The 23,040-nt window shown below is 37.6% G+C and overlaps 1 protein-coding gene across 2 annotated transcripts; it reads left to right on the top strand.

Annotated features, from left to right (window-relative positions):
• Positions 1-515: 515 nt before the first annotated feature.
• On the top strand, positions 516-22,798 carry LOC113669737 (myosin IE heavy chain). 2 transcript variants are annotated; one of them, XR_016187654.1, is made up of 32 exons: positions 516-711; positions 853-918; positions 2,953-3,180; positions 3,459-3,573; positions 3,961-4,013; positions 4,731-4,825; positions 6,726-6,840; positions 7,198-7,315; positions 7,546-7,617; positions 8,327-8,468; positions 8,680-8,824; positions 9,140-9,220; positions 10,313-10,477; positions 10,704-10,779; positions 11,307-11,385; positions 11,645-11,689; positions 12,470-12,499; positions 12,934-13,006; positions 13,433-13,488; positions 13,867-14,016; positions 14,523-14,640; positions 14,757-14,838; positions 15,558-15,649; positions 15,877-15,963; positions 16,719-16,797; positions 17,270-17,703; positions 17,941-18,083; positions 18,781-19,050; positions 19,212-19,286; positions 19,732-19,797; positions 20,479-20,674; positions 21,273-22,798. XR_016187654.1 is itself a non-coding variant. In XM_027185814.2 (32 exons), the coding sequence occupies exons 1-32, from the start codon at positions 604-606 to the stop codon at positions 21,815-21,817; spliced, it is 3,999 nt and encodes a 1,332-aa protein (XP_027041615.2). In that variant the 5' UTR covers positions 516-603; the 3' UTR covers positions 21,818-22,798. The 2 variants fall into 2 exon arrangements, 1 of the variants encoding a protein (XP_027041615.2); XM_027185814.2 differs by having other exon boundaries at positions 18,781-18,850.
• Positions 22,799-23,040: the final 242 nt, after the last annotated feature.

Genomic DNA, 23,040 nt, shown 5'->3' with positions numbered 1-23,040 from the left:
CGATTTCGTTGCAGTCGAAAACGCAGAGAACTCATATCCCAGATAGGCGTTTTGTTCTTTATGTATCCCCACCATCCGAGGGGATGTTGGACCAGGATTAGATTCAACGTCCACGAAGATAGTAAGGTCAAATTTTGTAGGCAGACCAAGCGTCAAGTGACCACGTTTGCACCAAGTACAAATCGAGCGCCTAAGTTTGTTTCTTCCATCCACCAATCTAACTGCGCGAGGAGGACCATGACATCTCAGCAATAAAGTAAGAGGACTCTCATAAACCGAAAAATTGATAAATGATGATCGAAAGAGAGTAGGAAAACAAATAAAAAAACCTAATATGATGAGAACAAAGTAACACGTTGCAGCCATCTTGGGCGCATACATTTACCCTTTTGGTAATCTTAGGACGCAACTTATGTCAAATTTCATAGATCCTTTGAAATGACAGGATTATGAGATTAGGTGGATGTTCAAGCGTACTCCTCCTTTGTGCAAGGTTCAAGAGGAAGAAAACAAAAGGCCGGATGAGGTTACGTTACATGGGCGCGTGTTTGCGTGCAGACACGCGCGAACAAGGAAGTGTGAGCGCTGTGGCTCCACGACAAGATGGCGGTCAACGAAGGTGACGATCTAGCATCCCTAGAAGCCAAGACAGTCAACGATGGAGCGATCGTGGAATTGTTAAGGAGAAGATACAACCACAACAAGATTTATGTGAGCTGAATTTCAAGCTTACTGAGTCTTTTTGGCCAGCCTGTTTTTGTGCCGCGTTCATTGCCATTTTGCAAGTTTGCGCGTAGTAACAGGTTCTGTTCTGCTTATGGGAAAACTTTCGTTAAATCTTCACTTTTGCAGACCTACGTCAGCGATGTATTGCTCTCAGTGAATCCTTTTCAACACCTACCCATCTATGGGCCAAAGGTAGACTTGCAATATTTAGATATTGATCATTGTTCACACATTAAATATTAAACAATAGGAGATTCATATCATTTGTGCGCGCATATTTGAATTCGTTCTCATGAAGTAGACAGTCCTTATATCTGTAGGTCCTCAATGCATCGCTAACTTAATATGATTAATTTACTCACTGTTGAAGGACACAGAAAGGGCGCTTGTGGGCTGAAAAAATTACGCAGTTATACAGCTTTGAATTTAAATAAGCATGTACCGCAGCTGTACGTGGCAGATAATCTCTTTAAGCGGGTAGGGAATTGATTTTCCCCACCGTTGCTTCAATTTGGTTTGAAATAGCTTTAATTGACTAAGACAGATCTCATCTAACACAAATCTGTATTGGTTTAAACGGGTGAAAAGTTCGATATTTCGTCGATGCCTTTGGATCAGTGTCAAGAATCAACATTAGCTGTTGTGATTTACATAACAAAAACCCCCCCTAACTAACGTCTTGTAAACACTCGGAGTACTTAAAATACTGAGCATAGTTATGCAAAATCGTAAGCCAATTAATTTCTCTTTCTGAACGCAGCTATTGAAGAGAAATATTTCGCGATTCGTAGATCTCGATTTTGATCCTGAATTTATCAAGTTATGACATAATATATATTTCGCAAGCTAATATCATTGTTTATATTTTACATCCCGCGCGCACCAATGTGCGATCTCTTTCAAGCTACCCTTTTAATTGATCTGTCGTGCCCCTCTTCCGTAAAGAATTGTTAATTTTTCATTTTACCATAGCTTCAATAAATTTCCATAGATTCGGCCTCGACAAGTCTTTGATAGATAACTTACAAATATTATTTGACCCAGTATTGAAAGTTTCCTAGCTATATGGCTTTGCACTGTATTATTCGATAAAGCTAGAGTTGAAAAACTAAATTAAACATCTCACATAGATTAACAGATTAATTAACATAGTTCAGGTTTTTTGCCCAATAAGTATACAAATTTGCATTTTTAAAGAGATTAAATTGTTCATGTAATGCAGAGAGCTTAATGTGATTGTTTGATGGATATAAGTGCTTAATATATAAGTCTGGACAAGTCATATTTGTCATGAGTCCTTTCATATACTGTTTACAACTATGCAGGGAAAATGTCACCAATTTCTTTCAAAATAAGCAGACAAAATTCATGGACTTCAAGAGTGACGGCATGATGAACTTAGATTTATTCAGTACATTTAAAGCAAGCTAGATTAATTTGATACAGTGTGAAAGTTATGATGATTCGAGAGTGATACAATCTTTAAAAACTTAATAAAATATGAGATTTCAGAAAGTAACCATTCTTTTACACAGAGAAAAGGAAATAATTATTACAAATTAATTCAGACAGAACACTCGTTGGTGAAGTCTACAATCATGATGTTGATTTGAAATTTAGCTGCCGCAGTTAATGTACTGGATTCTGTAGGCATTCACAAAGTGACTATCAGGAGCAATTGAGATCTAACCCCCCCCCCCCCCCCCAGGATGGGATGCAGCAAAGTGGTACATTACACATTTAACCACAAGTCTCCCCTCCCCTAATACCAATACTTATATTATTTTTAATAACTATCCACTGTTGTGGCTGCCTGTTATTATTCACCACTAGCTGTTAACATTCAGGCAAATAGTTGTTTTAGTATAATACTAAAACAGCGAGATGATATTAAAAAAAAAAAGATGATTTAACTCATTTGTTCTGACTTGCAAGGATTAAAATATTTTTGGGTAAAAGTCACGTGTGTTGCTTTGAGGTGAATAGAAGAGGATATTCAGAGTTTGAGTAGCCAATCAGAGCATGCCTTATCCCTATCCATTGTTTTACTAGGCATTACATAATTATTATAGTTTATTAGGGTTCGATAAAACCACACAAGTCTTTTTGCAATTAAAGGAGAACTAAGATCAAACTAGACTGATATCATTCAAATCTTAATTCAATTTACTATATAGACAGTATTTCTGAACCATAGTTATAAATTAATTTTGTAAATATTTTTAGGCTATAAAAGCTTACCAGGATTCACAGCCTAACCGGCAGTTGTCACCTCACGTGTACTCAAAATGCAAGGCAATTCTACGATCAATGCACCATTCCTCAAAAAGCCAGTGTTGTGTGTTGACTGGTAATAGTGCATCAGGGAAGACTGAGTCTCTTAAGCACCTCCTGGACTATGTTGTCAGTGTTGTTTCACCCACAAGTACCAGTTTGAAAGCCAAATTTTCAAAGGTACATGCATGCACCTTTTAGGTCATTGATTTTTCTTTAATAAAAGTAGAGGATTGGAATACATGATGTTTAAAATAAAGGCAATCTAAAATGTAACTTAAACTGGTGAGATCAATACAGAAAAAAATTTGTGCATGCTTGTCATACATAATGTTTATGTTTAAGATATGTCTTGAATTGGCCAGTTTTAGAAGGTAAAGAAAAACAGTAATGCATACCTCATGTCACTTATGGATATATACCTTTTAATGGTTTCTTTTAATCTCACATGTAATTAGGTACAGCTTATTTTGGAAGCTTTTGGAAATGCAGTAACAGCACAAAACAGAAACTCAAGCAGGTTTGCTATGTTCTACGAGGTGTACTTTTCACCTGAGATGAAGTTATCAGGAGGTAGGTTGGATTGTGTGCAGATTGGTGTGTCCACATCATTCTTCCTTAGAGAGGGAATTTTCTTTGTATTTCTTGAAATTGCTCTTTAGTTATTCTGACTTGTAATCACTAAGCTAAATGAACAGATTTTCTACCTAAAGTATGTAGTCAGTGACTGTCATAACTTAATCCACATAATTACTTTCAATCAACACTATTTTTGAGATTTTATATTGCTTCTGTGGCTGATGAACTTAGCTAATCTGTTACTAAATTAATAATTAGGCTACTACTACACATATTGTACATGCCTAATTGGGCCATTCAAAACTGTGATATATAAATATATCAAGTTAAACAGTCAGGTTCTTCAGCTAAAATTTTTTTCTGTGATTGATTATTTTCCAGGAAAGGTGCACCACTACATGTTAGAAAAATCAAGAGTTGTTCATCAAGAAAAGGTGTTTAAAAGAAAATTCATTATTAATGATGAAGAAAAAATGATAACATTATAATCATTATAATAATGATATTGGCAGCTATTATATTTATGAAAAAGTTAAAAGATGCTCTTCGCATGCAGGCACATAATTTAATAGCTCTGGCTCCTTACCAGAAAGTGCATGTTATCAGGCAAAAAATTTTAAGCAGCAATCTTTTTAGTCTAACATGTTGCTAAATTAATAATTAGGTATGTAAAGTATGCAGCAAATCTTATGGATGCCTTGCATTTAGTGATAGTAACAGGGTTATATTTTTTTGACATGTCATAGGTCATGCATGTTGTGCATGGTACATGCATGTTAGTTATAACTATATATGATTTCACTCTGATGAAGGGCTAATGCTCAATATGTCAGCTTTGAAACTCTTTATGGTGGCCAATTTAGGTTATCAACTGAGCAGATAATACTTAATTACCCAGTTATACTCTCCCACCAACACAGCATCACTTTGTATGTTATGATGTCAGCTTAACCAAGTAAATGAAGTTATTTCTTGGCTTTCACCAGTTGTACTTCATGCTAAAAGATAAATCAATTTTTTTATGAATGATATTGAAAATTTCCTCTCTACAAAGGATTTACAGATGATATAGTAATGTGTACAACATTTTATACATTCTAGAATAATTTAATATCAAAGAACTAATTAATTGATACTCTGCACCTTCTTAGGGAGCAAAGAACTTTCATGTATTCCATTATCTTTTGCATGGATTGGATGTAGATGAACAGCAGGAGTACCACTTGAGTTCTGAATATCCTCACAGGTAAAATAATTTAATTGCATCATGTAACATTTTTAATTTTCCTAATCGTCGATATGGTTTAAAAGAAAACTTGGATTTGAGTTGTTGATAAAATACAATTAGCTCTGCATTAATCCTGATTACTGTAAATTCAAATAAATCCATTTGATCCTCTGTGATTTGTCTCTAGTAGTAATGCTTTTTTTTTCTAACTCTCAAGCTAAATTACAAAGTTAAACGCATTTTTATCTTTTAATTCCTTGAGATGGTAAAATTTCCGCACAGTCCCATACTATATTATGCATTCATTTCTTGAATAGAGAAAACAATGACAAAAACAATACATTTCCATTAGGAAAACAGATTTGTTGTACAATAGTATGGGGCTGTGCGGAAACTTTACCCATTTGCAATGCGACTTACAAAATATGGTTAAATACTTCTCTAGTAAATCGAAGAGCTCGTGTATGCTTAAATCGGGGTGATATAAACAAGTGTATAATTCGCCGTGTTTTCAATACATGCTCAGAAATAAAAGATTGATTTTTTTGGCAAATTTCGTAAAGTTTCCGCATAGCCCCATACTACTGTAAAACAAATCTGTTTTCCTAATGGAAATGTATTGTTTTTGTCATTGTTTTCTCTATTCAAGAACTGAATGCATGATATAGTATGGGACTGTGCGGAAATTTTACCCGCAAATGAAATCTTCTTGCATTTAACTAACCTTTATCTATGAGTTTGAAAGGAGATTTCGTAAACCGAAGTAACACCGAAGGGCTTCGAAGAATCGCGCGTAACAGACAAGACCGCGCGAGACATTAGCATTTGCCAGGTCACTAAGCCACTGAAATCGTTCGATGTACTCTACTAACTATGATGTAAAGGAAAGTTCAGTACCGTAAACAGCAGCGAAGCTGTTAGAAAAAAGTGTCTGTTCTACAGATCAGAAGACACAATAGAAATCAGCTCCAGTGGCTTTGTGTTTAAGCCACTTAAATTTATTATTTCAAACTTTTTTGTTGACGAAGAATGCGCTGAAAACTGACGAAACTTGAACACAATTAGAACTGGTTTTATAAACTCGGTTTTCCTAACGGACTTTAGACAATTGTTATGCTAATTTCTTGGATTGCTTGGGTCAGGCCTTTGTGTATGACTCGTGTTTAAGTCGAGGGTGATTTTTTGGACTGATTTTTTGGTCATGAAAGGTCCATTTATACACGAGTAAATACGGTATCTGTGATTTAAGTCATGCAAATGCCATATTTGTTGTGTTTCTTTAACCTGGGAAAAACAATGCGTGGCAATCACAGAGAGCATCAGAGCATCAGTTAATTATTCTTCAAGCTCTAACCCTTTAATTCCCATCACTGACCAGGACAGAATTTCTCCTAACAATAACAATACAATATCAAACCAAAAATTGGTGGGAGTCGAATGAAGAACAATATTAACTTGGAAATTATCAACTGATCTACTACCAAATTCTCCTAACTACATACACCTGTAACATCGCAATAAGATTACTGCATGACAGAAAGCAAAGAGAGCATTACTAAACAGATCTTTGGAGTGAAATGATGAACAGTAATTATCAGAGGCAATCAATATTCATCACCTGTGCAATGTTCATTTGTAGGACTACCAGTATTAATGACATTTCTGTAGCATGTGGGGTTATTCAATGTTAAAAATATGAGAGATATACATACCCTCAATACATGTAAACTCAGCTGTGTAGCCAAACCATCCCCCTCAACACAAGTGATATATGAATAAGAGAGTCTGACAAGTATGACAGTGTGACTTCTTTTGTCATACACCACAATTTCTAGTTTTTATCAGAAGTTGCAAGGTATTTACCAAATAACAACCAGTACAATCTTGAACTGCAGCCCTCCTATCTTTTTGCATCCAGATACCTCACTTATGACCCAACAGTTCCTCCAGTGGATGAGACCAGCAAGAAAATCTTAAGTGAGAAATATGTAGAGCTGTTAAAGTGCATGGAGTCTGTTGGCTTTACTAAAGAGGTAATTACTTTCAACATAGACTAAAACCTTTTTGGAACACCAAAAAAGAATCAGGAATGAACTGGTTTTATAGTACATAATGAAGCCATTCAGCTTAACCTTTTAACTTCTTGAGTATACAAGTACTTCTTGAGTGTAGCAGCTAGAGGGGAGAATTAACAATCAGATCTTGGGAGTTAAAGAGTTAATAAATTAACCTAAAGAATTTGTATTCATTTGATTATCATAGAAAAATGAAAGTTGATCAGGAATTTTGACTTAAGATATTCATTTGCTATTTATTGAGAATTGGGGTCATCAAAATTCAGTTTTGAATTTATCTGTAATCAAAGTGTCATGATATGTCAAATCTTTCAGGAAATTCTCAACGTCTCCAAGTGTTTAGTTGCTATTCTTCACATTGGAAATGTTGCATTTGGTTCAAAAACACAAACAAATTCAGCATTTGTGAAAGATCCTCAGCCTGTGAAATGCGGTAAGGATACCTCGCTGCACTTCATTGTTCTGGACAATGGCATGAGTGGGTGGGTTGTCTTTTGCATACAAGCAAATGAGATTTAAGAGATTCTCAAACTGTTTTATATATGCTGCCCTTTCATTGCTGAATCTGCATAAAGTATTTTGACCAGTGCTAAACTTCAGATCCATTGTAGTGATTACTAATTTTGATTTTATTTTCGTGTGGTAACCTAATGCTGGTTGCAGCTAGTTCACTTCTTGGTGTGTCAGAGGATGATTTGGGTGAGGCTCTGATAAAGGGAATCACCTACCAAAAAGGTAACTTCCCTGTAGATTTGCTTTTATGCTAATTATATTTTAAACACATCACGTACATGTGTTAGCCAAAATTGGCACCGACTGCATGCATGAGATATAGCTGAGAAAAAAAAAAAACACTGTTTGTCAGAATTTTTCTTAACTTCATGAATGCAATGAAACTTTGAAAAACATTTGAGAACCATGTCTGAATTACAAAACAATTAAATGTACTCTAAGAAATGTACCAGCCAAGGAGTGAAAAACTAAATAAAACAGAAATACCAGATTTTAACAGCTTGGGATGGGAAATTTATTTGGGAGATTCAATTGTCCAATTGTTAGCATGCACATATATGGTACTCCATGGACTTATTGTTCTAGACCTGATTCTGGGCTTTGTGTGGTGACTCCTTCGGATATCTCATAATTCTTTTTTTTACCAAGGAGTGAAAATGGGTTTTGGGCAAACTGTCAGAGAAACCTCCCACCCCTGCCTGGGGGAGGATTGAATAACTTGTCATGAATTGGCATCCCATGCAAGGGGATTAAAAATACTCCCACTTGGTTCACACCATCTAAAGTAGACTGAAATATTAGCTGAATAATATTTTAATGTCTGCAAGCCACCTGGCTGAGGTACAGACCTGATTTTTATTTCTGTGGCTATTACTGATAGGTTAGTCCCAGTTGTTTTGATAAATGTTGTTGTGTCTTTTGATCCCCAAAGGTGAGAAGTTATCAATTCAAAAGCCTGTGGGTCTGGCTAATGAAGGGCGAGACAACTTAGCCAAGATGCTGTATGGTCGCTTGTTTGGCTGGCTTGTGTTGAAAGTAAACAGCTGCTTGAAGGATAAAGATAATGAACTAAGGTAACAACTAAGAAAAAAAATTCTGCTGTAGTGCTTTACAAGGGAAAAAGTGATTGCTACTTATTTGAAAGGCATTTCAAAATTAATAACAATTATCAGATAGATGATATTTTTCTCATGAAATTATAAATTGAATTGGTCAATTGAGTTAATACTTAAATTAAGACAGTATTTGTTAGTTATGATTTTCAACCTTTTGCTTTTCTTTCAGGCATTACACAGGCCCATCCCTTGGACTGCTTGATATTTTTGGGTTTGAAAAGTGTGAAGTAAATGGTCTTCAGCAACTCTGTATCAACACTGCAAATGAGCAGTTGGCACATTTTTACAACCAACGTGTTTTTGCTTGGGAACAGGTAACTAGTTGATAAACATAGATGATTTTGATAAAGAATCCAAGGTCATGAAGGGTTTGTAACCAGTCAGGAATTGTAAATGTCATGTTGAACTAAATTAAAGGTGTGTGCATCATGTGATTACAATTTGCTATGCCTTATAATCTGCAAGGGTACAGCATAATGTAAAGTAATTGACCTGAGCTAAAAAAATATTTTTTTGGTTTGCTTGCAGTAGCCTTTCTTTGCTTAAAGTTTTCAAAATAAAAAAAGGAAAAGTTTTATTATGATCTGACTATCAAAAATATTGTTATTTATTATTATCCATGTTTATAGGAGGAGCTTGAATCAGAAGGCCTGAAAACCCAAAAGATATCCTATTATGATAACAAGAAAGTTGTTGACCTTTTGCTTAATGTGAGTATCATATATCTGATTCATTTTTATTCTTATAAAATGCTTCCCTGAGAGACTTATTTATTACAAAAATTAACATGCTGGAGAACTCTTGTAATATTGTGTTTATTTCAACTCATTTCATTTTAAACTTCAACCTGTAAATTTTTCCAAAATAAACCAACACAGTATTGTTAAGAAGGCCCACAATTACATTGTCATGATCCTATAAACATTCCATACTCCTGAATCCTATTTGGACAAGCTGCAGGTCAAAGACCTGTTTATTAGCAAGTCCTGGGGAAAAAGGTTTTGGATGTTGAACCACCAATAGTGTTAGTTAACATTTATAGCAATACAGATCTCTTGTTTTGGTTACTTTTCTTATATATATATATATATATATATATATATATATATATATATATATATATATATATATAAAGTCCTATATTGCAGTGCAGAAAAATTGCAGAAAATTGTTTGTTTATGGCTAATGTTAATACTTTAACTCTTGTGTAGAAATTGAGACAGCAAAAATTTTAAATTTTGGCATTTGCTGTTTGTCCGAAGGGCTTTACTTATAATTAACCTTTTGATGCTGTCCATTAATGTCAACTACAGCAGCCAATTAAGTTAAAGCAACTACAATGTATGTACAGCACGTAAATTAAATATCTTGGCACATACAGTCAAATCTATACTGGAGCCCCCATCTCCCGTATTAAACCTTGGAGTCAACCCTTTCCCAAGTAAATCTATCAATAGGAAGGCTCCCGAGGGATGTTTTCAGCCCTAAGACCCAATAAAAACAGAGTTAAACCATCCTATTGCTTTACGTCAAACATCTGCCCACATGCATGGGGCAGCGAGGTCAGGAATTAATGGTCTTTTTTCTCATGACAAAGGCATTCTAAAAAAATCTGCGTGAGAAGGAAACACTCTGGAAGTCAGTGGTGTTAGAGGTTCCTGTAAATGGGCTCCCGGTTTTGCCACATATTACTTCTTGGTGACCCTTACTTGCGTGTCAATGATGGATTTAATTTTATCTAGTTATTTATGATTGTATTTAAAATTTATACTGATATTTTGCTCTTTGAATATGCATTACAGCCACCCCAAGGGCTGCTGCCGATTTTGGAAGATGAAAGCAAAACAGCCCTTTCCACTGATGCAGCCTTCGTTAAAAAATGCAGTTCTGCTCATCGGAAGCACTCCAATTATGGGATGACCAAATCACCTTATCCATCCTTCACTATAAGACATTATACTGCTGCTGTAAGTTGTTGGGAAAAAGAAGTCTTTGAATGCTTTTATTAATAATAAATATAAAAGTAATTTATAGAAATACGGTATATACTTATTCAAAAGTGTATACCACCCGGTTGGGTTTGATTGTTAATGGTTATTGTTTTTGCAGGAGTTTGAAAGCAGATATTTAGTCGAATCTGTCTTATTTATTTAAGACAAATCAGAAGTCCAGATTTTTTATTTTATTTTGTAGGTGGCTTATGTGGCATTGGGTTTCATGAACAGTAACAAGGAAATGCTGGGTGCAAGTCTTCTTCACTGCATGCAAGGTACAGTTCAGTTAACCCGTTCACTCCCAAGATCTAATTAGTAATTCTCCTTACTATCTGCCATACAATTCTTCTGATGTTAGTTCAGAGAATTTGGTATTGGATCAACTAATAATCCCCTAATTGATATTCTTCTCTATTCTCATCACCTGCCTGCTTGATATTGTATTGATATTGTAAGGAGAAATTCTGTCTTGGTCACTTGTGGGAGTGAAAGGGTTAAGCACTTGGTAGTCGAAGGAGAGGCAAATTCGTATATCAGTTACATTGCTTTAACCTATGATTAGTTAATTCCTCTTTAAAAAAATTTATCTAAGATGAGTGAACATCGGGAAGGGCAAAGAAGGATGTGGAAGGTTTGCAAGAGCTTGGGTAAAATAATCTGCTCACTGTGAGAATTCGCAGCTTAGACCTTCCAGGTCTGTGGTAGTATTCTCTCCCAACTGAACGATTTTTTCCAGCAACTACCGATGCTCACACCAGTCTCAAAACAACATTCCCATTTTCATGTTGCTATTTATTTCCAGGAAGCAGCAATGAGTTTGTGAGTAGACTTTTCAGGGCTACCATTTCAGGGACAGGTTCATTATCAGTACATCAAGAAAGGTATGAAAGAATGTCACATAAATGTAGATATATTTGCAATGTCTTATCAAACAAACGTTTCACCACATTTCTGCACGAAAGGTTGAATTACATTGAAAATGTTCAACCATTGTGGGCTTCACTTTCTGGGGATTCTACAATGTAATTGAGCTCGGAGCCTATCGCACTGCTGATAGTGTTATGTAAGTTTACTTCACATTTTCTTGTCCAGTGTAAATGTTGTCGTCTTTCTGAAGAGCTTGTGTCGGTTTGCTTCCAGATCAGCGGTTCCCGAAATTTTGATGCAAATGAAGAAAAACAAAAAGTAAGAGAAAAGTATGAGTCTGAGTTAAATCTTAATTATGGTTCACAATTTCTTTTAAAAAATGAAAGCAAAGTTTTAACTGTTGTAATGCCGTCAGACGGTCGAGTAACGCGAAACTCAGAAACCTGTCACCCGCGCAAAGGAGGAAAATAAATACAAAAGATTTGTGTCTGAAAAACTCGATGTCAGGCAAAATTATCCCCCAAAATTTGAAATTTTAATGGGAATTTTTGAGAGAAAACTTTGGAAGCCATTGGAAAAAGTTAAATTTCATTTTTTTCTCTTTTCTTTATTATATGTTGGCTCATATAGGAAGGCAAAGCTCAGATGAATCTTGTTTACTTTTGAATTGACGCTCCATTTGAAATAATTCCGTTGGAAATGTTGCAAGCTACTCTACAAGAACCTGCAACACTCAAAGAAATTCTCACTTTACGATTAGAAAGGCGAGGATTCAGGTTCCTGATTGGAATATTTTGTAGGAATGATGATCTTAGAAAGAACACGGATGATTAAGTGCGGGGAAAATTTAAAATGGTTGCAAATAAAGAACTTGAAAATGGAGGCGAAATTCTTCGATATAGACAAACTGCAAGAGAACGAAAACTTTGAAATCATTTGGGAGTGCTTGAAATTTGTAGTGCATTCATGGCGAAATTGTTGTGATGGAAGTATATTGAAAAGGTCTAGATATATTTTGCCTGTCGTTGTTGTTATTGTTGTTGTTGTTGATGTTTTAATGACTGATAGTTGTAATGGATGTTCTAAATATTTTTGCAGGAATCCGACTTTAAGACACAAAGCAGCTGTGTAAGTAAATGAAAATGTGTTTAACAAGTCATTTTATTGGACATGATATCTTCAGCAAGATATTATAACAGTTTATAATCTCTTGTCTTTCATTAGACTGATATGAGATAGCACCATTTTTCTAATTTTTAGCCAGGGTTTTGTGTTGCTCTTGGGGTAATTGTGCGAGTTTTTTTTTTTCCGTTCTCGTCTCTGTTCCAAGTTGTTTTTCTTCGCTTTCTCTCGTTTTACTCCTAAAAATAATCACTTCGAATTCTTAATTGATATGGCGGCTTTTAAATTCCTTTTAAGAACTCTTTTATGTTACTAGGAAGGTCGTACATGATAAACATGCAGATTGGAAATAACTCTAATTTGATACCGTCCGAATAAGGTGACTTGCAATTTGGCTAGCAATTTGAGACCCATACAGTATTGTTGTTTTACATACTCAGCGTGCAACACTTGACTGGTACAGAATCTCGTCAAGCAGAACGGGGTTTCCACACAACGGGATCCCAGTTAAGAGTAAGTATTCTTCATTGAGCGAAGACCAGTTTTCTTAGCCATCATCAAGGTTCACTCGGAACAAACGAAGAAAAATAACAGAAAGAGCAAATGAACTGAGAGTGAAGACTCGTAAATGGTTTCAAGCGTGGGAAAACGAGGGTGACAAAGTCGCGATTGGTTTAATTTTAGTTTTGCATATGATTGGCTGGGAAGATGGCGCGAGTTCTCTGGACCAATCAAAGAGCGATGCTCTGGATAAAGAGATCTGGGAATAGCTAAATAAATAGACAAGAGAAGGGAAAGGTCAATCATTGACTCTCAAAGTAGTTTACTTTATATTATTTACGTAGTTGTTGTTAAGGAGACGATGCTAAGGGAGAGTGTGTTATGTGGGGGCCTTCCGAGTCTATTTAATAATTAATGAGACTTCACACCATTTTGCAGGCTTCCATCGCCGAACTTATGAAGAAAGTGTTGTCTTGTGAAGTGCATTTTATCAGGTTTGCTTTCTCTCTCCATGTAGGACAACATTATAGATTACTTGTGCTAATATACTAATCCTTGAGTTTCCAAAGCTTTTTTTCACCGATCGGTTCAATGTTTCTTCCTTTTGAATGTCAAAACAAGGGGTGTGCATTAGGAGAATTTTTTAAAATACCTCTGAAACCGCCTCGTTCAAAAATCTGTGGTTAGAAATTAACGACAAGAAATTGGAATTTGAAATGGCGTGATAACACTATATCTTCAAACGATTCAAAATGTAGGAAACCTTACAAGTCTTGTCCTGCTGCGGAGAGAATATGCGTCATCAGTTTTGGACAATGCTACTCTTGGACTAGGGAAAACTTTTCTTATTTTTCTGGGTGTTTATTAAACAGGTGTATCAAGCCAAATTCGTATCAGTCCCCCGACCGATTTGATCCCGACACGGTTCTCGCTCAAGTGAGGGCGCTGGCTGTGGTTCAGACGATTCAGATGAGGAATTTTGGGTTTCCTGTTTGGTTCCCATTTGATGTCTTCATCAAAAGGTTGACGTATCTGTTGTTTTGTTTCAGTGGTATTTCGCGCACGTGCGTTGGAATATAGAGCGGTTTTGTCCTGAGAAGTCAGAAATCTGCGGCAGGCATGGTCGCTCAAAATGCGATTAGACCTCCCTGATGAAAGTCAAATTCCGAGTTCCCACGGTTCAGGGATTTGGTGCCGAAAGGAAGACGTGACGAGAGCGACTTCGCACTTAGTTTCGTTCTCGCGCCTTAATTTCAGTACCAGATCTCTAAACCGAGAGACTTCAGAAATGGGCTAATGACTTTTCTTCTCTTTCGATTGAAACGTTTATCAGCGCCAACGGTTTGGGGTTAATCTTTGTGAAATGCAAAAATAAGACAGAGAGAAACTGAAAATAACAAACCTCTCAGCAAAGCCATAAATCTGAATCAAATTTCTCTTTCGATCTAGTTGTGAACAACCCTTCCCCTAATCTACGCCTGTAGTCTTCAGCGAAGCGGGCTCCATTCATTGAGATTTCTTTTAATAGGTTTGGCATCCTGGCTGGTCTGCCCTTAGGTGCGTTTGTGAAAGACAGTAATCAGACATGTCAGAAGATGCTTCGTCAGTTGGCAGGTTCTCAAGGTTGGAGAATGGGTAAAACTAAGGTACCAAGGGCTGATGTTTGGCCGTAATATTCTTTGACGTCTTCATAGCGAGCATTTGTAGCTTCTGTTCTTTTCGCTTTTGATGTTGTCTTGAAGCCTTTTTTTTATTGCGACAGGTGTTTTTGAAGTATTGGTGTTTAGAAAGGTTGTACACACTCCTGGATCGCTTCGACTCTGTGGCTGTCGTTATACAGAAAGGTAAAACCGCTCAGTCTTTGGTTTCCACTGAGATATCCTTCACTAGATGCATTCTTGGGGTATTACCCACTCATTAATTTATTTACGATCTCATCGCATTAAATGCAGTACGTGGTGCAAACTCAGGGGACGGTTATCAGCCGAGGTACTCGTATGATTTGACATCTATTCAACCATAGTTTATTACCTTGGAAAATCCAGTCACGTGATAGAGCACTCCTCTAACTTTTCTTTAATTCCATCTTTGATTGATCATAAAATCTCGTGCTACATCCTAAGCAAATCGGATATACAACTTGCCCAGGCGCCGTTTCCCGCGCTTTGACCTAGTCACGTGAGCTTGCTTTGGGTGCTTATTGGCTTCTGATATTTGACTGTGTTCTGGCCGCTGGTTGTGATTTCCTTAGGCTTGACTTGATGAACAAATGCTCCTAAAAGTTCGCACCTATTGCTTTATCGTAGAATATTACCCCGATTTCTCTAAAAGTTTCTCAGGTGCCCTCGAATCTTCGCGTGAAAGGGCCAAATCAATGAGAAAGTAAACTTAGTAAACTTTACAGAAGTGTAAGGAGGCAACTAGTTACTTAGAGGGACCAGCTCAGGTGGTTACTTGCGTATCGAGTGTGTAGATAAGCTAGGCACAGCCATTTTTCTTGGTACAACACATCTACTGAAATTTTTTTAAAACATGATAGACATCCCATTTTTTTTTTCTTCAGTTGTCAGAGGCTGGCAGGCGAGGGCTCTTTATTCCAGGCTGAAACGGCTGAAAGGGGCACAGGAAAATAATGTGAAAAGTTTCCTGAATACGGTGAGTGCAGCATTAAACCGCAAACTTTCCAAGAGGAGTTGTAAACAAGATTTCATGTCATAATGAAAAAGCAATCTTGGCATAACACCGCACAGTGGTAAATTCTTCTGAATCTACATGTATAATTAGATCTCTCCACGCTGGCCATCTTGGTTACAGAGGAGAGTGACTGTTGTAGAGAGGAGGCCGTAATTTTGTTTATTGTTTTCTTCGTTGTTATTTTGCAGATCGGCGGTCGAAGTGAGACGATGTTTCAACATAACACCAATCAAGTCAAGGAGGAGGACTCAAAACAAATACATAAACAAAACGAGGTAGTGTTTGAACTAGCCAGCGGTACAACTATTACAGAGATTAAGCATATTTTCCACACCAAGAAAAAACCTGAACTTAATGCTGTCGGCCCAAAGCCGTTCTTGGATTCAAAAGAAGACATTTCTTGCATTTACTGTGGCCAAAAATATATTTTTAGTATTGTCAGCAGGGTTATATGAAAAGTGGGTGAAGTTAAACCATACTTCCACCTTTTGCCAAGAGCATAAAGGAGAGAGTTTATAAAACTGATAGCGCCAGCGCCGGCTGGAAATCACCGGCATGGCGGATATTTATGGAATAAAGCGAAGAAGGCTTCACAAGTTTTGCTTAATGGTTATTTTTTCCGGTCCAGATTGCGTGTATTATTATACGGAACATGTACTTTAATCAGGTAAAGAGAACTTCATTGCAAAACCGCGTAAACTTCACATTGAGAAACGTTTTACTTTATTTATTTATTTATTTGATATAAGTAATTATTATATCATTATCAGATCATCACCAGGAATATCTCGAAGATACTCCTGGTACTGACCTGAAACCCCAAATTTATATTTAGTACGCTTGGGTTGCCTGTGGTTTTGCATATGATTGATTAACGGGTTGTTTTTAGTTTTCCTGACCAACCACAAAGTGTATAGAGGGAAATCACTGCAATCATAAATTAGTTTGGATACTCAGTTGATTATTGCTCAATGTCTACACATCCTAACGTACCTAAGAACTAATGAATTTAATTCAATCTTTTGTCTAGATGGCCAATGTGAACAGACAGGCATGGAGCCCGAACCTTCTGAACCAAAAGAGTCCATCGGCATCCTCACAAACGTCAAGTATGTAACTAACTGCGCCTTTTTACTTCATAAATTGGAGAAAAAAAGACTTAATGTGTGACACTTCTCGTTGTAACAATTGGTTCCAGTCCAGTACTATATAACAAGCTCCCAATCAGGGTTAAGATCATTCGTCGCACTGCAAATCCTTATTTCACTTTGCTTCACGCATGATTTGTACGCGTAAACTGAACAGTGTCGAGTCTTGAAAAAACTGGAAAGTGACGCAATTCCGTAATAACATTTTTGCGGGCCTTGAAAATGTTTTTATTTTGCGTTATGGCAAGTTGTGAAAAATTGATGACATTGAAATTTTGAATAAAATAATCTATTTCATAGAAGCGGCCTTAATAACATTTTTTTACCCAATAGATACTGTATTTGAAACTATCCAGTCCTTTCAGTATTCTGTTTTGATTTAGGTGATTAGTTTTCGTTTTAATTTTTTTTCTCTGATGTGATTTTTCCACAGGTTTCGATTTCCCAGATGCAGGCTCACCACCAACTTCCCCTCGCCCCAATCCTCCGCAGCAGAGAATGTCTGACTTATCACTGGGTTCTGTCTCCGATATATTCGGCCCAGACTCTCCTACAAGTCCCGGTCGTCCTCAGTCGAGAACGTCTAACTTATCAGTGGGTTCTGTGTCTGATGTATTCAGCCCAGACTCTCCTACACGTCCCGGTCCTCCACAGTCGAGAGCATCTAACTTATCTGTGGGTTCTGCCTCTGATCTATTCGGCCCAGACTCTCCTACACGTCCCGGTCCTCCACAGTCGAGAGCGTCTAACTTATCTGTGGGTTCTGCCTCTGATCTATTCGGCCTAGACTCTCCTACACGTCCCGGTCCTCCGAAGTCGAGATGGTCTGATTTGTCCATTCTCTCCATTGGATCCACGTTTTCAAATGTGAGTTTTCATGTAAATCAGCATAACATTGGAGCGCTAAATTTACTGAGCACTTGGAATTCTTCTCGAAACTGGTTTATAGCATGGTTGAATCGGCTATTGTGATTGGTTAAGTGAGAGGTCAGGGTGATCCAATCGAGCCCCCTCTAGATCACCCTGACCTGTCTTGCACAAAGCGAAACTCTATAGTGCAGTATGCGGAGCGTTCAACTCAAAATTTTCTCCATTTATCATTAGGAATCTGAAACAGAATTTGATGCCGCACCCCTGGTTTGGTGTAAAATAACTTGCTATGAGAGGGAAATTCCTCTAAGTGAGTTCTCCATTGATCGTCCGTCAATCATAATCGATGGCTCCAATAACGCTTTTGACGTCACAAGGTAATTAATACTGAGAATCTTCTGCGCAAAAGTGGAGCATTATTTATTTGACAATATCCTCCCCCAAGGGACTAAAAAAATCCCTCCCCGCATTGTCTCCCCCCCCCTCTAAAGAGTCAAGTAACATGCAATAAAATTATAGTATACACCATGACATTAAAAAGTTTTCGAGGGAACTTCGTTACAGGAAAATATTATTAGGTTACATTTATTTCGGTGTAGTGTGTAGTTGGTTTTACTTACCTCAAAAATCTATACTGTCGTACCTCCCCCACAATCACTTCGTCGCCCTAAATTGTCCGCTCCTCTCAACTTTCTCTGCTGCTCTCAAGAGAGCCTGAACTTCACGGTGGACGTTAACGGTAGTTGTCGTAGCTTTTCCTCTTCCCAAACCTCGCGCTTTCTCGAGCCCTGTACTTTCGTTAATCGAGATAAGAGTAGGGTTGTTTCATTGATTGAAAGAAGAGGAAAATGACCATCTCAGTCACAACGGCTAACCAGGACAAGGGAGCTGTTTAAGGAAGCCACTCGGAGGTCTAACGTAAGGCAATGCAACTGCCTCGAAAAAAAAAGGCGAGCGACCAAATAGCCTTGTATCTGATTGGTTAATGGAGGATATTACGATATTCTTGACCAATCACTGACTGTGGTAAGTAAATCAATCGATATGTTCTCAGTCTTTACCGGTTTTTCACAGGATCGGCCTCGGAGCGTTACCACCAAGTTCTGACCCCAAGATTACAAGACTGCGGAACTACGTTGGAAAGGTGAGTCTATTGAATTTCTTTCAAAGACAAGCTGACAATCCAAGCCCCCCGGGGGGGTGGAAGTTGAGTCTGGGGTGTCTCTTGATTTTGTTTTTAAGGGAGACACCTGCTCTGGCATTGCCTCTCTTCTCTCCTCCCATGAAAATGAGTGGGTACTAACGGACTGTCACTGAAGCTTGACGAAATTCAGGGGGTGACTTGTAAGTAACAAACATCTCATCCAAGAAGTGTGGCAATACCTTTGTATAGAAATTTCATAATCTATCCCTCTACAAAATCCTGTCACTTTGATTGTTTACGAAATTTGGTCGGACAAGTGTTATTTCTTCTGGGAATGAAGCGTTTGTACTTATGTTTTCAGGGAATAGAGATTGTGAACGATGAGCAAGGAAACGTATGGGTGACTCGAGGAAGCAAGAACCACATTTTTGTGAAGGTAGGAAGAAACGCACTATTACGTTCTCCGTACTGTGGCGTAGTACTCTACAGAAATTCTCACATCAACGGTTGTAGGGAATCAGAGCTTACCGTATGAGTGTTTCTGCACGCAAAGCACGCTAGCGAAGACCCACACGCAAGAAAACATACATAAAGGCCAGTTAAAATCAATAGACTAGAGCTCCGCTTTCAGTTGTATTTCAATATCACCACTTGCCGTAAATCGACGGCCGAGATGTAAGATTTCTCCTTTGGATAAATAATTCTTTAAGCAAGAAAGAGCGCTATTTAAGTGACGGGTACTGAAGATTTCAGAAGGACTGAAATTATAAGGAAATTACAGTCAGAAATTGTTTAGGTTCTCAGACGTTTGCGCTACAGTTACTGTTGACCTGCCAAGGTAAATTATCCTAAGTCTAAAAACTCAATGTCTTTGTTGGCAGGGTCATTTCCTATCCGAAGAGGTGATCGCTTCAACAGGGGTCCTAGAAAAAGATGTCACTCTTAAGGTACGTTTCTTTCGATGTGCACTGTGGGTACAGAGAAATGCCCCCCCCCCTTCCTCTCCTTTCTGTTCATATCCCATTTTGCGTTTCTCTTCTCCTACTTACGACGTTACGCAGTCCATGCGGTCGTCGCTTCAAGTAAAATAAACTATTTAATGGGTATTTCAACCCCAGTAAGCTTAACTTTTTCTTCATTATTCTTTGAAAAACAGAGTCGTCCGTCACATCTTATTTTTCATGTTGGTGGTGCATATTAGCTGTTCAATAAAACTATACCCCTTGGTCTGGTTCTCATGTTTATTTCCTCTTATCAACCGTCTCTGTTTTTTTTTTGTTTTTTTTTGTTTCAATGTATTGATGCTATGAGATGGTAACAGTGATAAAGGAGGGTACACAAAGAGGATTAACTCGGGAAAATCCCAGAGAAAACTCAGTTAAATTTTACATCATGTTGTCAGAGGAATCGCTAGATCGTTAAAGTTTCATGTAGGGGGAACTCACTTTTGAAGGTCATTCAGGATCGTGTGATATCTTAAGTAAATAATATTTCTATTCAACAATGATAAGGGAGTTATTCCTCGTCGACTTCGCGTGCTTTGTGTGGTGCAAGTGTATGAAACTTTAACGAAGGATCAACGCGTGGAATTTGTTTCATAATCTTTTTCTTTCTCTCTATTTTGTCAGGTTTTTGATTGGGAGTCTTTTGCAGCCCTAGTTCAGTATCACTGCCTTGAGCCCAAAAACTTTGATTCTGATATTGAGGAAAGGATTTTGTCGAGTACCTCGGTCTACTTCAGTTTTGTGAAAGATGGCGAGGATGATGTCAACACGCCATGTTGGGCTCAGCTTGATGTTCTGTCTGCCTTTAATCAAGCTAAAGGTAACACATCGTGTTTTACGTTGAAAATCTTAAACCATAGACGTTTCTCCAAAAGCGTTACCAGGAAAGGAATCGTCCAATTTTTTCATAAAGCGGAGAGGGAATTGTATAAACTGCATGGAAATGAGGGCAAGGTAACTTACATACAAGCGGGTGAACGAAACGCAAACAATTGATTCTTATCATTTTTGAAGCTTTTGATTTCACTCTTAGAATCTTCGTACTCCATACTTTGTACTGGCGGTTCGAGACACGCCGAGAGTGGTGTTCTTCAGGAATTAGACAAATTTCAAACAAGAATCCCTGTTATCTTTTAAGCGAAAGTTTCCTTAGTGTCGAAGGCTCGTTCATCTATCAACTGATAGTTTTTGCAATAGCGCTTGATTCAAATTGACAGCAGTTATTAACGATAACATGGAAGACGCGGGAAAGGTTTCTCGCGTAAAGCGACCGATTTTGACTAGTAGGTTGACTTCTCAAGGCCATGTAGTGCGCATTATAATTTATCGCTCGAGAAAGATCTTTGCTGTAAATTAAAATTACGACGAAATTTTCTGGAAAGTCGGCTAAGTTGATTTCACGATGTTTCTCTTTCCAGCTGCCTGTAAATATGCCCGCGAAAGAAAACTCCAAGAAAAACAAAAGAAGCAGAATGCACTGCCACCGATTCTTCGTCCCAAGACGAAGAAATCCCGTGAGTTAGCTGCTGTAGCTAATTTCCAAGAACAGATTCGCCCCAGACGTTTCGTTGACACGGAAAAATTAAACCGGAAGGCATGGGCGCGAACGGAAGTGGTCATGAATCCTTTTCTTTATGGTAAAAAGGAAAACCTCGCAATTATGAAAGTGCTTCAGAAGGAGACAAATGGGGAATCTAGAAAAAGTCTCGATACTGCCTCTCCCAAGTCCCCTTCTGCCGTATTTGGCAACAACAATGACATGACGGACGGGGATCCTGAGCAGATCACTGTTGTGATTGACAAGGTGGATGATGTTGGTGAAATGTTGAGTCAGGAGACACATACTACAACCATACAAAAGCCTGGTCGCGAAAAACCCGGCAAGAAAGTCTGGGCCAAGAAAAAACATGCCGAGGACAAAGCTGATAAGGCAAAGAAAAAATCCTCCTCAAAGTTCAGATAAAGCCATTATTCTAAAGGTTCCCGTTTATTGTCAGGCGAAATGGAAGAACATTGCGCGTCACGACTTTTTTACGACAGGATCTTAAATAGTGTAATGATATGTAGCCTCTCTTTCTTGCTCCAGCGCGACCTTAGTGATTGTCACGAGATCCTATTTTTCGTCCTAGACCCCTTGCTGGGTAAACGCAATACATGTGCTGGAAATTATATTTATATACACTTTTATTTATCGGTACGTCACAGAAAAGGAAAAGGAGGGTTTTGTATTCTGTTTTCTTAATTGGAATGCGCGACACATTTTTAGCGTGACTGTTTCCAATCAAAATCTTAGGTATTGCTCGGATGATTATTTAATAGATATCGTAATTCGACTATTACTAAGTTTCCACGGGAAAATCCGAACCACTGCCAGGGCTAAAACTAGCACAACTGTATGAATTAGTCTTTAGTTTTCGACGACAAGAAAAATTGCATTCTTAACCTTGTATTGCAAAACATTTTTAAAAGCGCGTGTTTTGTCTTCCCTGTAAGACCTTTCCTTCTTTAAGACCGCTTTTGCATTCATTTGTTATGTATGCGCAAAATGTATAGATTATATGGTAATTTAGTAGTTTTGTAATACCAGTAATTTTTCTTGATTATTCTATATTTAAATTTTTATAGATGATACTTTTGTAGAGCCTTCACAGATGAGGAGCCACATCTTTTTATGTGGATATGCTGTGAATAAATTATTATTATTATTATTAGTATTCGTCGATTGTCGCATCGGCATCGCAAAATCATGATGCGAGACTTGCAACCTATTGTAGTACTATAGGTATCGCTTGAAAAATACTTTTGGAGGGTTAACCGTACTGGGATTGTAACCATGACCTGCTGGATCAGGGGAACAGACAATTATTTAATAGAAAATTGTTTGTAGCTAAAATTATTTATGCTGGGTTTGATTATCGATAAATTAAAGTTCTGTTTATGGCAAGCCTTTATCGTCTTTATTTCTCCTTGTCAAAATTACTTTATGATATGCACCTACCGCGAGGCCGTAATTCCGTTCCGTAAGGGGAGTTTAATAAGCGAGAGAAATAATGTTCGGAATACATTGACAGAAACACACACGAAAAAAGTTACCCCTGTTAGATACAACTTCCAGAGAAAATTGCACAATAATTCGCCCCCAGCTGAATACCGTATCAGTAAAACTTCTTTTAATGATGAAACTTA

The sequence above is a fragment of the Pocillopora damicornis genome, chromosome 1 (assembly GCF_964200805.1).
Source record: "Pocillopora damicornis chromosome 1, jaPocDami1.2, whole genome shotgun sequence".
NCBI lineage: Eukaryota > Metazoa > Cnidaria > Anthozoa > Scleractinia > Pocilloporidae > Pocillopora > Pocillopora damicornis.
The sequence above is the reverse complement of the archived record's forward strand: the minus strand, read 5'-3'. Positions and strand labels throughout refer to the sequence as shown.